This window comes from Fusarium coffeatum (assembly GCF_003316985.1).
Source record: "Fusarium coffeatum strain FIESC_28 chromosome Unknown BRIP53273_contig_200, whole genome shotgun sequence".
Taxonomy (NCBI): domain Eukaryota; kingdom Fungi; phylum Ascomycota; class Sordariomycetes; order Hypocreales; family Nectriaceae; genus Fusarium; species Fusarium coffeatum.
In genome coordinates, this window is record NW_022157993.1 from 19139 (window position 1) to 31960 (window position 12822).

Sequence of the window (12822 nt, forward strand, 5' to 3'; positions counted from 1 at the left end):
TAGTACTAGCTTAGAAACTAAACTTAATAGAATAAAACTTATAATTTTCTTTTTTCTTTTCTTTTAATATATTATATTTCAACTTTTAAATTCTTAAGTACGTAGGGAGTTAGGTCTGTGCTTTAAGTGCCTCTCAGTAGGTCAAGTTTCTTATACTTACCTAGGTACCCAAGGTACCCATTCTAGAAAATTACGTAGTGCAACAGGGCCCAAGGTTAGTACCTAACCGAGGTAGGTGCCGTATCCTCTCCCGGGACAGAAAATGAAATCACAGGCGGGGATGGAATCTGCCGAGACCGGTGGACTCGAACCTCGGCCCCGAATCGGTCGCGGGTCATTTAATCTTTTGATAACGATACGATGCCCTGCGCTGCCCGGGCCTTGCCTGGTAACGGTCAGTCATCTCTGACCTCGCGACAGTCACCAGTGACTAGAAAGCTGTATCTCTACTCGACTTGACAAGAATTCGGCCAACATTTGTCACATTATGGCTGCGCAATCTAAACCTGAAATCTCCCCATGGGGTCGCGCCGTGGCTGGCGCAACAGGCGCTGTCCTGGCCAACGCGCTGGTTTACCCCCTAGACATGTAAGTTGCCATCTATCTATCTACTTGGTTGACAAATGCTAAAGATAACTGATGCAGTGTCAAGACTCGCCTTCAAGTCCAAGTCAAACCAGATCCCACCAAAGGCCCTTCCACGACCGACGAACCACACTACACCTCAACTTGGGATGCCATCTCGCGGATAGTTTCTGATGACGGAATCAAAGGCCTATACGCTGGCATGAACGGTTCCTTGATTGGGGTCGCGTCAACCAACTTTGCCTATTTCTACTGGTATACCATAGTCAGAACTTTGTATTTCAAGTCACGCAGGACAGACGCGAGCCCTTCGACCATCGTGGAGCTGGCTCTAGGTGCTGTTGCAGGAGCCATTGCCCAAGTCTTTACAATCCCTATTGCGGTGGTTACCACGCGTCAGCAAACAGCCAACAAGTCTGATCGCAAGGGTCTTATAGCCACAGCCCGTGAGGTTGTTGATGGCCCAGATGGTGTGTCGGGACTTTGGCGTGGACTCAAGGCCAGTCTGGTCCTTGTCGTTAACCCTGCTATTACTTATGGCGCGTACGAACGGCTAAAGGAGGTGCTATTCCCGGGAAAAGCTAGCCTGAGACCAAGCGAGGCATTCCGTAAGTCTGAAGTCTGAGCCGTCATCAGATCTAGAATCTAATCTAACTATGCGGGCAGTGCTGGGTGCTATGTCGAAATCACTTGCGACTATTGCTACTCAACCTTTGATCGTGGCCAAGGTCGGCCTTCAATCCAAGCCACCACCAGCCCGCAATGGCAAGCCCTTTACCAGTTTCGTCGAGGTTATGAAGTTCATCATCGAGCATGAGGGTATGCTGGGGTTGTTCAAGGGCATTGGACCGCAAATCCTCAAGGGACTTCTCGTCCAAGGAATTCTGATGACAGCAAAGGAGAGGTAAGGCATGGGGTATTGTGCAACGAATCGCCACCGCTGACACGTTTTGATTAATTGTAGGGTTGAGCTGATGTTCGTCCTCTTCATCCGATACATCAAGTCCATCCGTCTTCGCAAAAGCAACCGGGCCACCGAGAAGACTGCCGCCGCCGCCGCCGCTGCAGCTGCACACAGCGTTGCGGCCAAGCCGATGACAACCGTGTAGAATAGGACAAGATCTGAAGGTTAGTCCTGATCAACATCAGTTGTGTTGATCTTCCAAGGAAGGAACTTGCCAAAAGTGGGAATGGGAAATAGGAACAAGTGTTTTTGTGTGTAATTGATAATTAGCGTAAATGACTTCCCGCTGCATTGATGCTGCGCCTAAATGTCTTCGATTCGCCTACTGGAGTGACCAAGGTAATAGGCATGTACCCACGTTCCTTTTCATGCTACTCGTAGTTCTGTACTATGTACTTAGGTATGTAGGTGCATGTGAGTGGATGTTTGTGTCGTGTTGATAAGGGAATAATCAATGCCGTGGCTCAGGAGTTTTTAGATCCGCAGATGGCAAAATAAAAGGTTAGCAACTGGATCTTGAGGTAGGCTACGGGCAGTATAGACCCTCAAGGTCTAAATTACGACATCAAGTGCTTTAATAGCGAGTGAGCAGGCTACTAGGTATAGTGAGATATGGATGTTATTTTGTCACCTACTCTGTACTCGCTCGCACGTGCAAGCTGCCCTCCACCAGAATTAGGTAAGCAAAGGGGACCCACAACTTCTCTCTAGGGCTTCGAGTAGATCGCACACACAAATCTAGCTTTCTCCTCCAACTTCTTGATCCGTCTCCGTTTCCGTCGACACAGGGAATCAATCAGCAGCAATGGCGAGTACGTGCGATCCTAATAGAATCCTCAAAGAGACTGCCTACAGGTCACTGACACCGTCACAGAGTCAAAGAACAGCTCCCAGCACAACCAGTCGCGCAAGGCGCACCGGAACGGGTATTTATCTCGAAATACACCAGTAGCTGGCAATCATTAACTCGCGAACAGAATCAAGAAGCCCAAGACTTCCCGTTACCCCTCTCTCAAGGGTACCGACCCCAAGTTCCGACGAAACCACCGACATGCTCTTCACGGCAACATGAAGGCTCTGGTACGCTCACACCCTAGACTGCAAACGAATGTCGGACATCTGCAGGTGGCTAACAAGTTTAACAGAAGGAGGCTAAGGAGGGCAAGCGCGAGACTGTCTAAACATCCGACAGAGGAATATCGAGGCGTCAATTTGGAGTATTCGTATTGCTCGGTTACGGCACCCACACGATAGAACCTACGCAAATGAACGATGGAAATATCATGCGGTTAACCCGACGAAAAAAGGTGGTGGATGCCGACACGTCCCGGCGAATGATGCTGTGACAAACCCCGAGGAAAGCATGTGTAACATGAGGTAGAATATCGAAACTTCTACCTGAACTCCAAACCTCAAGTCCCATTCCCAATCCCACAAATGCATTTGCTGGTCAAGTACTGCCTGTATCCCTCCTGGGACTAGTCGCGTAAAGTGACAGTTTGGATCTGAGCCCAATAACGTTGCGGCTAATCCCGACTATTGCTGCCTTGCCTAATGACAGAACCTGCGATATATCTTGTGCTTGCCTTGTGTCACGCGTGGGTGTGTATAACTCTACCTAGATGCGGCTTTTGATGCCATTTTCTTCTTTCTGGGCTCGATGGGTAGTACAATGTTGCTCTCAACTGCATTCGTAAATACAAGTACCTCACCAACTAATCCTTTTCTGGGGACATTTCCGAATTATCCAGAAATACTGTACCCATACCATCCTAACGTAAATTTTGCCACCCTGAAACTCGGTAGCGCCTCAGGCAACTAAATGTGTATGTAAATTTGAACAGACAAGGATTAATGGCCTTTTTCTTCGCTACCGATAGGCCAGGTGGGCCCTTGGCGGGCGGGCGAACCCAATTAGGTAAGCCCAGGGGCTGAGGACTTCGCTGTGAAGAGAGGAACACGAATCCAGTAGACTACCTTTTGCTCACGACTCTTTCTCTGTCCTCCGACGAGTTCATCAATAAAGGACACCGGTCCGTTACTTCAAACAGCGGCGGGATTTAATCAGGATTACTGTGGCCTGCCTGGAAGCAGACTTCGTCCCTTCTTTGCCCATCTCCTTATCTTACCCAAGATAAGGTATTATTTATATCCTCGGTATGACTGTCCCTTTCCCGCCCCTCGCCCCTCGCTTGCTTGTCTAAAGGTGTCGGATCAAGCTGGACAGGATCATCTTTCTATTCAATCTATTTCTAAGACCTCTCTAACAACCTTGTAGCGCTGTTCGTCGTCTGGCAGACAATGTTCTAAATTTCCCGCCTTACTTGAAGTCTAAGCTCCTTTGAGGTCAGCCGGTCACTGCAGGAGTCGAAAGACGATTCTTGTATCGTTTTGCTTGTTATCGTCACAATTTGCCCACTTTGCCTCTGCAAACTATCTTGTCCTTACATTCACCCTTGATAATGCACAGTATGTCGGGCAACCACGTCATCGGAAACAGGAATAGCACTCCCGAGGCCAACAGCACCTCGACCTTGCGACCGCCTTCCTCCAGAGCTGTTGGTTCCGGGCATTCACTTCGCGCCTCTGCCGACATGGCATCACTCTCTGGCCCATCTCCCTCTAGCCGTATTCGACCGTCTTCCGACTTTTACGGCCAAGCTCAGCAGAATCTTGGTCCGAGCAACGCAGAGACGGACTCGCAGGATAAGATTGCTCAGCAATGGATTGCCGATATCGACCAGTACGAAACCACATTGGAGGAAATGGCTGCTGCGACCCTGGATCAAGATTTTAAGGATGAACTCAGTGCCATTGAGCAATGGTTTCGTGTGCTGAGTGAAGCTGAGCGTACTGCTGCCTTGTATGCATTGCTGCAACAGACGACCCAGGTTCAAATTCGCTTCTTCATCCAGGTACTTCAGCAGATGGGAAAGAATCATCCGCTGTCTGGGGTGCTCTCCCCTGCCAGTTTCGACAAAGGTATGGTAGATACCGACAAAGGCTTGCTGTATATCTAACACAGCTGCAGACCCTATGTCCAACCGCCTTAGCGATGCCATGAACAAACTGAACGTCGACTCAGCTCGGAACTCTATGGCACGCAATTCGGTCATCGCATCCTCCACCAAACGACACTCCGGACTCGATCCTTCAACCATCAGCGCCATGTTCCCCGACGCCGCGGCAGCCATCGCAACGGAGAAGGCTAAATTTACCCAGCAGACAGGAAACCCACCCTCGTCGAACCGCAACAGTATCGCTCTAGACCATCGGTCGTCGATGGCTGCCCCATCCATCAGCGCGCCACATGACATTGGTGACCAGGGACCCGCTGCCTCGCCTTGGAACAGTGGTGGGAACCCAGACACTTCTGCCAAAACACCATCCGGCCAGGCGCCGATGGGTCAATTCGTTCAGCCGGCACCGTCAGGTGGACTTCGATCACCCCGTCCTCAGTTGTCGAGCAACAACACAATCCAACAGACAACCCTTACTGCGCCAGAGAAAGCTTCTGCAGATCTGCCTTTGCTCTCGCCTTACAACGCCGGTAGTGGCAACTGGGCCTCCATGGTTAACACCCCAATGACCAGTACTTTCAATGCAGCTGCCACCGGTGGCAACCAAGCTGATATGGTTGCCAATGCTACAGCTATGAAACTCGCCGCTCTTTCGACAGTAAACAACCGGTTCGCGCTTGACGATGTTAGGAAGTACCGGCGCACCCGATCCAACGATGGCACACCTGGAAACGGCCAGAACCCTGTATCAGCCGGTCCCCAGCCTGGGATCAATCTTCCCAACGCTAATGTAGTCATGATTAACGAGCACGGGCAAGTTCTAAGCCGTGAGCAGCTCATGGCTCTTCAGGCGCAGCAGAACCTTGGCTTGGGTGGTCAACGTTCTCGTCCCAGTTCCCCAGGACTTGCCATGCAACCTGGACTGTCACACATGGCACCATTCAGCTCGCCACAAAACAACGGGTTTCTTAGCGCTTACGACGGATCCTCGCCACTGTTGAGTGCCGGGATGCAATCTGTTAACCTGGGCAGTCTGGGAATGGGAGGGCATGAAGGTTATCTATCGGATCATTCTGACATGAATCGTGGACGGTCTCCTCGCGGTCGTCGAGGCAGCTCAAAGCCCCCTGAGGATCCCACCGATCCAACCCTACTGCAGGATATTCCTAGCTGGCTACGAAGCCTTCGTCTTCACAAATATACCGACAACCTGAAGGATATGAAATGGACGGATCTTATTGAGTTGGACGACAAAGCCCTGGAAGCGCGTGGCGTAAACGCCCTTGGCGCACGCCGGAAGATGCTCAAGGTCTTTGATCAGGTCAAGGGTGAGTTTCAAATAAGATTAGTCGCCTCCAAGCATGTGCTAACTTTCTTTTAGAAGCCAAGGCCGATGGAAAACTGGGCTAGAAACACCGTGACCGGGCATGCATGCACAAAGACCTTCAAAAACGGAGTGTGAAGTGGTCTGTTTCCTTTCAGATAGTGTTGTATTTCTTTCAAGACCTTGACAGCTTCGTCTTTCTTAAACCAAAGGAAAGACGTCAGCCTGCGAGGCGTAGAATAATACTTGAGCGCAAGAATTACGAGTCACCGCGACATGATGAGTTGATAATAACGTCTTGTGTCTTTACAATAAACTGTTTATTCAATTCAAATCCGATTCGTGATATGTAGCCGTCCATGTTGCCTTGCGATTTGGTTCTGCTGTTGCTGGGCGCGCTTACCATAACCCACAACCTGATGGGAGCCCAATCACGCGACTAGGTACCCAGGTAGGTAGCCACGATCGCTGCGCCACATATCGCCCAATAAATATCGTGGGCCCGCACTGATGGGCGTGACAACGACAAACATTACATTTCACCACAATCAAGATTACTCATGCATGATGTTGAGCGACCGCAGTCCGGAATTGCTGGAAAGGTTTGTCTCCCTTTCGCTCTGGTACAACAAAATAATAAAATTTTGCTGACCGCACTAGGCAATCTGAGAATGCTTCCGATGCAGACTCTGACCTGGAGGAGTTGGAAGATGATATTGCCAAACTTGACCAGACAGTTAGGGACTTCATAGCCGTGCAACGCGATGAGGTTGTCCCATCCGCGTCGTCTCTCCCTGGACTACGAGGGAAGGGAACTCGTGGACCACGAAAAGCAGCCAAACCTAGAGGTGACATCACAGCGCGACTATCAAAAGTGAACCAGGCTTTCCTGGGCGGCGACTATTCGTTAGCACGCGACCTCGTTTTTGAAGTCATCAGAATCAATGCAGAGACTCACCAAGCATGGACAACTTTGGCATCCATATTTCGCGAACAGGGCGATATGAGCAAGTCACTATCAGCCATGGTCTATACTGCTCATCTTCGTCCAAAAGATGTCAATGGTTGGCTTCGATGCGCAAGATTCGCACTGGAGAATACCGGGGAGGACGAAGCCGGGAGCCTTAATACTGCAAGGCTTTGTTACTCCGCCGCTCTACGCGTTGACGCCACAAACCAAGACGCGAGATTAGGTAAGGGCTTGGTGTGTCACAAACAAGGTCATCTTGCTGCTGCTATCTCCGACTACAAGGTCGTACTGAAGCATCGCCCATACGACCTTGAAATTGTCAGAAAGCTCGCAGAAGCTTGCGTCGACAACAAGCAAGCAGATGCAGCCGTCCCAAGCGCAATTGCAGCCTACAAGCGATTTTTTGAACATGAGAAGACGAAACCGGGTCTAGAGCAAGCAGAAGGACCGTGGATTGATATCGGAATTTACGTGGAGCTGTTCGCGTCAACAGGTCGCTATCAAGAAGCCATCCAAGAGGCGAAGGCGCTAGCCAGATGGGTTTTGGGCCGAGAATCCGAGTCCTATTGGTGTGCTTGGTTTTCAGATGACCGTGAATGGGATGTAGACGACGAGAGACGAGCATCTGTTCCAGAATTCAGATCAGGACTTTGGAGCCCTGAACTTTATGGCACATCATTCCCGTTGGATCTCCGTGCTCGTTTAGCAATTTACAGATTTAGACTCGGAAACGAGGAAGAAGCCATGGTACGTAGCAAAACTATCATAACATCAATTATACTGACAATCAACGACAGAAGCACCTGTGCTGGTTTGACCCTCAGTCTCATCTTACTCGAGTATTTGCCAACGAGTTTCCGTTCTTGACTTTCGATCTGGCGGAAGAATTGGCCCACCGTGGTCATACCCCGCTGGCAATATCGTACTACCGCATCCTTCGGGATCTGCCTGGTGATCCTGATGCAACAATCTTGTTGCAACTAGGACGATGCCATTCTGCTGTGGGAGAGAACGCAACTGCTGAAGAATATTTTCTTGCTGCAATCGATGCGGATGAAGACAACATCGATGCTCGTATTGAACTCGCCAACATGTATGAGAAAGCTAGAGAAGAAGAAGAGGCTCTTATCTTGGCAGCAGAGGCGATGGCCCTTCGAGAGATTCGCGACCAAGACCACAATAATGAAGATGGCCATGGCCACATAATAGGTACTGAACAGCCTTGCCGCCGAACCCAGCGACAGGCTCAGGCTGTTCCTCGAAGAACCGATGTTTTTGGAAAACGACTTATTACACGACGCTACCGACCAAAGCGTCTAGCTGGCGCAGAGAAGCGTCGGCAAGAGGAGCAAGCACGTGCTGTAAAGCTGGCGGAACAGTACGAGATCGTCCAAGATTTACGACGGAAGATCAAAGAGGGATGCCATGACTTGATACCAGAGTGGATGGCTTCTTCGAAAGAACTTGTGGACGACTTCCGATCAATCAAGAAATTCTACTCCTGGGATAAGTACCTGCATTTCCTGGGGCCAAAGAATCATTCGCAGCAACAAGAAGCAGAGAAGCCTCAGAACGAACTCTCACAGATGTATGAGAGACTTGCAAGAAGTAAGTGCATCAAGTTCTGTGGACAGGTTAACACACTGACTTTGAAATTTTTGCAGCTCTCGCACCTCAACCTAGCAACGGAAATGGCGAAGACGGTTCTACAGACCTCGATGGTCACCAGGGCATTTCTTTCAACAACTGGCTCGACCTTTTTCTTGATTATGCGATTGGGCTAGCTATTGCCCATCGGCGTGAAGAAGCTTATCAAGTTTGTGAGGCTGCCAGGGATTCAACTGCTTTTCGAGGACCAGAGCATGGGTTTATCATTCACGTCGCATGGAGTGGTAAGTTACTTGTGGAAGGCGAAATCCAGCATGCTGATGGATATAGTTTGTGCTATTTATACGAGCGATGAGGAGAAATGCATCGCGACTGCTCGCCAGCTAATGCGAGAAGGTGCCACGTCTGATTCCTATCGTATGTTTGCTTTGGTGTCGAACCTATGCCAATCTCCCGTGTCCTGGTACACATCAGGACCGGCACAGAAGTACATCCTCCGGCAGATTAAAGCCATGGATGAAGTACATGGGGACACGGAGTCCAGTACTGGGCTAGAGAGGAAGAAAGGATCGCCCCTGGATGCTTGCGTGTTGATGCTTTACGGGCACATTCTTTTTACATCAACAAGCTACACATACGCTTTAGGTAGGAGAATGGAGCTTACCGCGACGCACTTCAACTAACTCCTGGATAGGGTATTTCCTGCGGTCCCGTGCCCTCGATCCTGACAACCTCATGGTGAACCTGAGTCTTGGACTTGCCTATGTTCATTATGGACTTAAAAGACAGTCGACTAACCGGCAATACCTCCTGCTGCAGGGCCAGTCGTTCTTATCGCATTACGCTGAACTAAGCTCTAAAAGGCCAGCTGAAGAGAGAGATCGGAGTAAAGCTGAGGCCTATTACAACATAGGTCGCTTATATCAACTCTTAGGTGTAAATTACCTTGCTCTAGAGTACTACCAGAGAGCAGAGAAGATACTACAGGATAACAGGGAGCAGGAAAATATACCTACTAAACTTACTACTATAATTCTAAGTAATAAGTATATTTTACTTACTATTAATAAGTATAATTATAAAGCTTTAAGTTTAGTAAAAAAAAGTTTGATAATTTAATAAATTATTTTAATTACTTAATAATATTTTTTAATAAAACTATAAATAATATCTTTATTTAAGAAATAATTAAACTATAATAAAGTATAAAGAGTTTATTTTTATAAGAGTATTATAAGAAATTAACTTTTATAAGCTACTTTTATTAAGCTACTTATAATAATTATAAAAGCTAAGATTGTTTCTTCATATAATATAAGAATTTAATAACTTAAGATTTAATTAATTATAAACTTAAGTAAATAAAGTAAAGAGTTTTTTATAAAGTAATTATTAATTATCTTTTCTTTTAAAGAAAGTTATCTTTAGCTTTAATATACTTTTTATTTTATTAGTAAATATTATACTAGTATAATAGGTATTAAAAAGGTTAAGTAGGTTTAATAATAATATTATACTAAAGCTTAAAAAGTTTAAAATAAGGTTATAAGTAATAAGGGGTATTATAGCCTTTAAAAGCCCTAGTTAAAAGATTATTAATTATATTATTAGTCACTTATAGATATAATTTTAAGTAAAGGAAATTAGTTATATAACCTTATTAATTAATTTAAGTTAATAACTAAAAATACCTTATATAATTATATATATAATTTCTATTTCTTAACTTTTTTAATAAAGTTTCTTTATTTTTAAAATACTATAATTTAATTTATTAAGCTATAGTAAATAAAAGTTATAAAAGCTTTATTATAAAATATAATTTTTAATTAATTTAATAGTTATTTCTAGCTTTATATACTATATTTTATATTTTCTATCTTTAGTTACTTTATTAAGAAATACTTCTTCTTTTATTATATAATTAAGTTCTTTTCTATTAAGCTTAGAAAATAAAGCCTTAAGAAGTTATTACTTAGCTTATATCCCTAGAACTTATTTACTAAAGGTAATAAGGTATAAAACTATATAGCTAAATATAGCTACTTTAATATAAACTAAGTTTATTTAATATATACCCTTAACCTAGATATACCTTAGCTCTTTCTAGCTTTAATTACTAGAAATTAAAGCTTAGAGTACTATATAATAAGGTAAATTACTATTTAGTATAGTACTAATCTATTAGTCTTAGAATAGCAGGCCTTTTATATAGGTCTATAAGCTTAGTTAGTAAGGTAAGTTTAGTTACTTACTCTTATATATTTATACCTAGAAGCAATTGCTAACTATAGTTAAATTAGTTATTAACATCCTATCTATAATCTAGTTAGCTTAGTATATTATTTATTAAGTATAAAGTATACTTACTTATAAGTTAGTTTTAATTATTAGCTTTAATATTCTTTTTATTAAATAAAAGAAATAGAGATAGTATAAGCTATTTTTAGCCTTTTATTTCTAATAATTTAAGGTTTTACTATTACTTTATATAGCTTTATTATAAACTTATTATATTAATTATAAATTATTAAACTATAGGGTAATTAGATTTAGTATTTACTTTTACTACTTTTTATATAATAGAAAAGATAACCTATATAAATACTTATTTTTATTTATTTTCTTTTTAAAGATTATTTTTTAATACTTAAAGCTTATTTCTATATAGTAAGTAGTTTACTAAGTTAAGCTTATAGTTAGCTATTTTTACCTTTAGCTTTAATATTAAATTTAAGTTATAATTTCCTTTTAAAACTATAACTTTAACTTATTAGTATACTTTATTCTTTTTAATAGTATTTTACTATAGAAAGTTTAAGTTTAAGTATTTTAAAAATACTATATTAGTAAGATCTTAGTTTATTAACTTTTTATTCTTACTAAAGATTTACTAAATATTAATAATAACTTTTATATTTAATAGTTACTAATATTAACTTACAATTCTTTTAGTTTTAATTTCTTTTAATTAGTTTTACTTTCTTTTACTAATAGTATTTAAAACTATTACTTAAGTACTTAGTTTATACTTAAGCTTAAAGTAATACTTAGTAAGCTCTTTAAACTAATATATTTACCTTTTAAAGAAATTCCATTTTATTGTAAAGTACTATAGGTTCTTATAATCTATTAAAACTATAAAAGATACTATAGCTATATAGTATAATATGCATAATAAGCAAGTATTACAGTTAAGTAAGTATTACACTTTTCCCTCCTATATTATTACCTATACCTAATTAATTAGTTTTTATTACAATCACCTTACAAAACAACCTCAGCCTTATTAGCTAGGTCCTATAAGCTAGCTAAACCCTAGCTTATTAAACCTTTATAAGGGATAATACCCCTTATTACCTATAACCTTATTTTAAACTCTTTAAGCTTTAGTATAATATTATTATTAAACCTACCTAGCCTTTTAACTAACTATTATATATATATAATAATTCTAAAGCTTCTTTTAAAAGCTACCTAAGTATAATAATTTCTACTTAATACTAAACTAACTATCCTAAAATAAACTAATTTCCTAACCTAATTATAGGTAAATCTTTAGTTTATATAACTAAAAACCTAGATAAATTAGCTATACTTAACCTAAATGTAAGCTATATCTTAGGTAAAATTAAAAATAAATACCTAGGGATAATCCTTATAGAGGAGCTACCCTAATTAAGCCCTTAATTAGGAAAACTAATATAATATACCCTATACTAGGAGGGAATTATATTAGTAATACCTTTACTAGGGATTAGTATAGTAATAATACTACCCCTAGAGTTTCTAATTTCTAAGCTAAATAGCCTAGTTTTAGAAGCTAATTAGTAACTATACTAAGAACTTTTAAAGCTTTATAAAAGATATTAAATAAAATAAGAAATTATAAAATTAAAAGTAATAATTCCTAAGGATATTATCTTTAATAAGTATCTATTAAAGTACTAAAGCTAACCTAGCTTCTAAAGTAAAACCCTTATAACCTACTTCTAATCTTACTATAGTAAGAAAGAAAGTAATATAGAAAATAAGAAAGAGATTACTATTAAGAATATTATAATACTTCTATAGTTTCCTACCTATTATATACTTAATAACTAGATATTAAACCTAAAGTAAGCTTTTAAAGCTACCCCTATAAAATACTAAACTAGGTATAACTATTTAACTATAGCTTAGGAGAATATAAACTAGGAACCTTAAGAGAAATAAGCTTAATACCTAGAGAATTTATTAAAAGAAAAATATAAAAAAGAGTATTATAGTTAATTTATATTTATATACTAGGCCTTAAAACTAGTTTAAGAAAGAGGAAGCTATTAGAATATAGATCTTATAGTATTTCTAA

General features: G+C 41.9%; 4 protein-coding genes across 4 annotated transcripts; all 4 read left to right on the plus strand.

Moving 5' to 3' along the window:
- Positions 1–487: 487 nt before the first annotated feature.
- FIESC28_08526 (uncharacterized protein) lies at positions 488–1694 on the plus strand (the record flags this gene model as incomplete). The annotated part of the gene is made up of 4 exons (XM_031162664.1): positions 488–588; positions 646–1193; positions 1252–1489; positions 1550–1694. The coding sequence occupies 4 exons, from the start codon at positions 488–490 to the stop codon at positions 1692–1694; spliced, it is 1032 nt and encodes a 343-aa protein (XP_031013282.1).
- Positions 1695–2354: 660 nt separating this feature from the next.
- Positions 2355–2730, plus strand: FIESC28_08527 (uncharacterized protein; the record flags this gene model as incomplete). The annotated part of the gene is made up of 4 exons (XM_031162665.1): positions 2355–2361; positions 2424–2475; positions 2527–2629; positions 2695–2730. The coding sequence occupies 4 exons, from the start codon at positions 2355–2357 to the stop codon at positions 2728–2730; spliced, it is 198 nt and encodes a 65-aa protein (XP_031013283.1).
- A 1281-nt stretch (positions 2731–4011) lies between these two features.
- FIESC28_08528 (uncharacterized protein) lies at positions 4012–5979 on the plus strand (the record flags this gene model as incomplete). The annotated part of the gene is made up of 3 exons (XM_031162666.1): positions 4012–4531; positions 4581–5897; positions 5951–5979. 3 exons carry the CDS (start codon positions 4012–4014, stop codon positions 5977–5979), a joined length of 1866 nt encoding a protein of 621 aa, XP_031013284.1.
- Positions 5980–6460: 481 nt separating this feature from the next.
- On the plus strand, positions 6461–9268 carry FIESC28_08529 (uncharacterized protein; the record flags this gene model as incomplete). The annotated part of the gene is made up of 7 exons (XM_031162667.1): positions 6461–6495; positions 6554–7610; positions 7661–8471; positions 8528–8755; positions 8802–9116; positions 9166–9209; positions 9257–9268. 7 exons carry the CDS (start codon positions 6461–6463, stop codon positions 9266–9268), a joined length of 2502 nt encoding a protein of 833 aa, XP_031013285.1.
- Positions 9269–12822: the final 3554 nt, after the last annotated feature.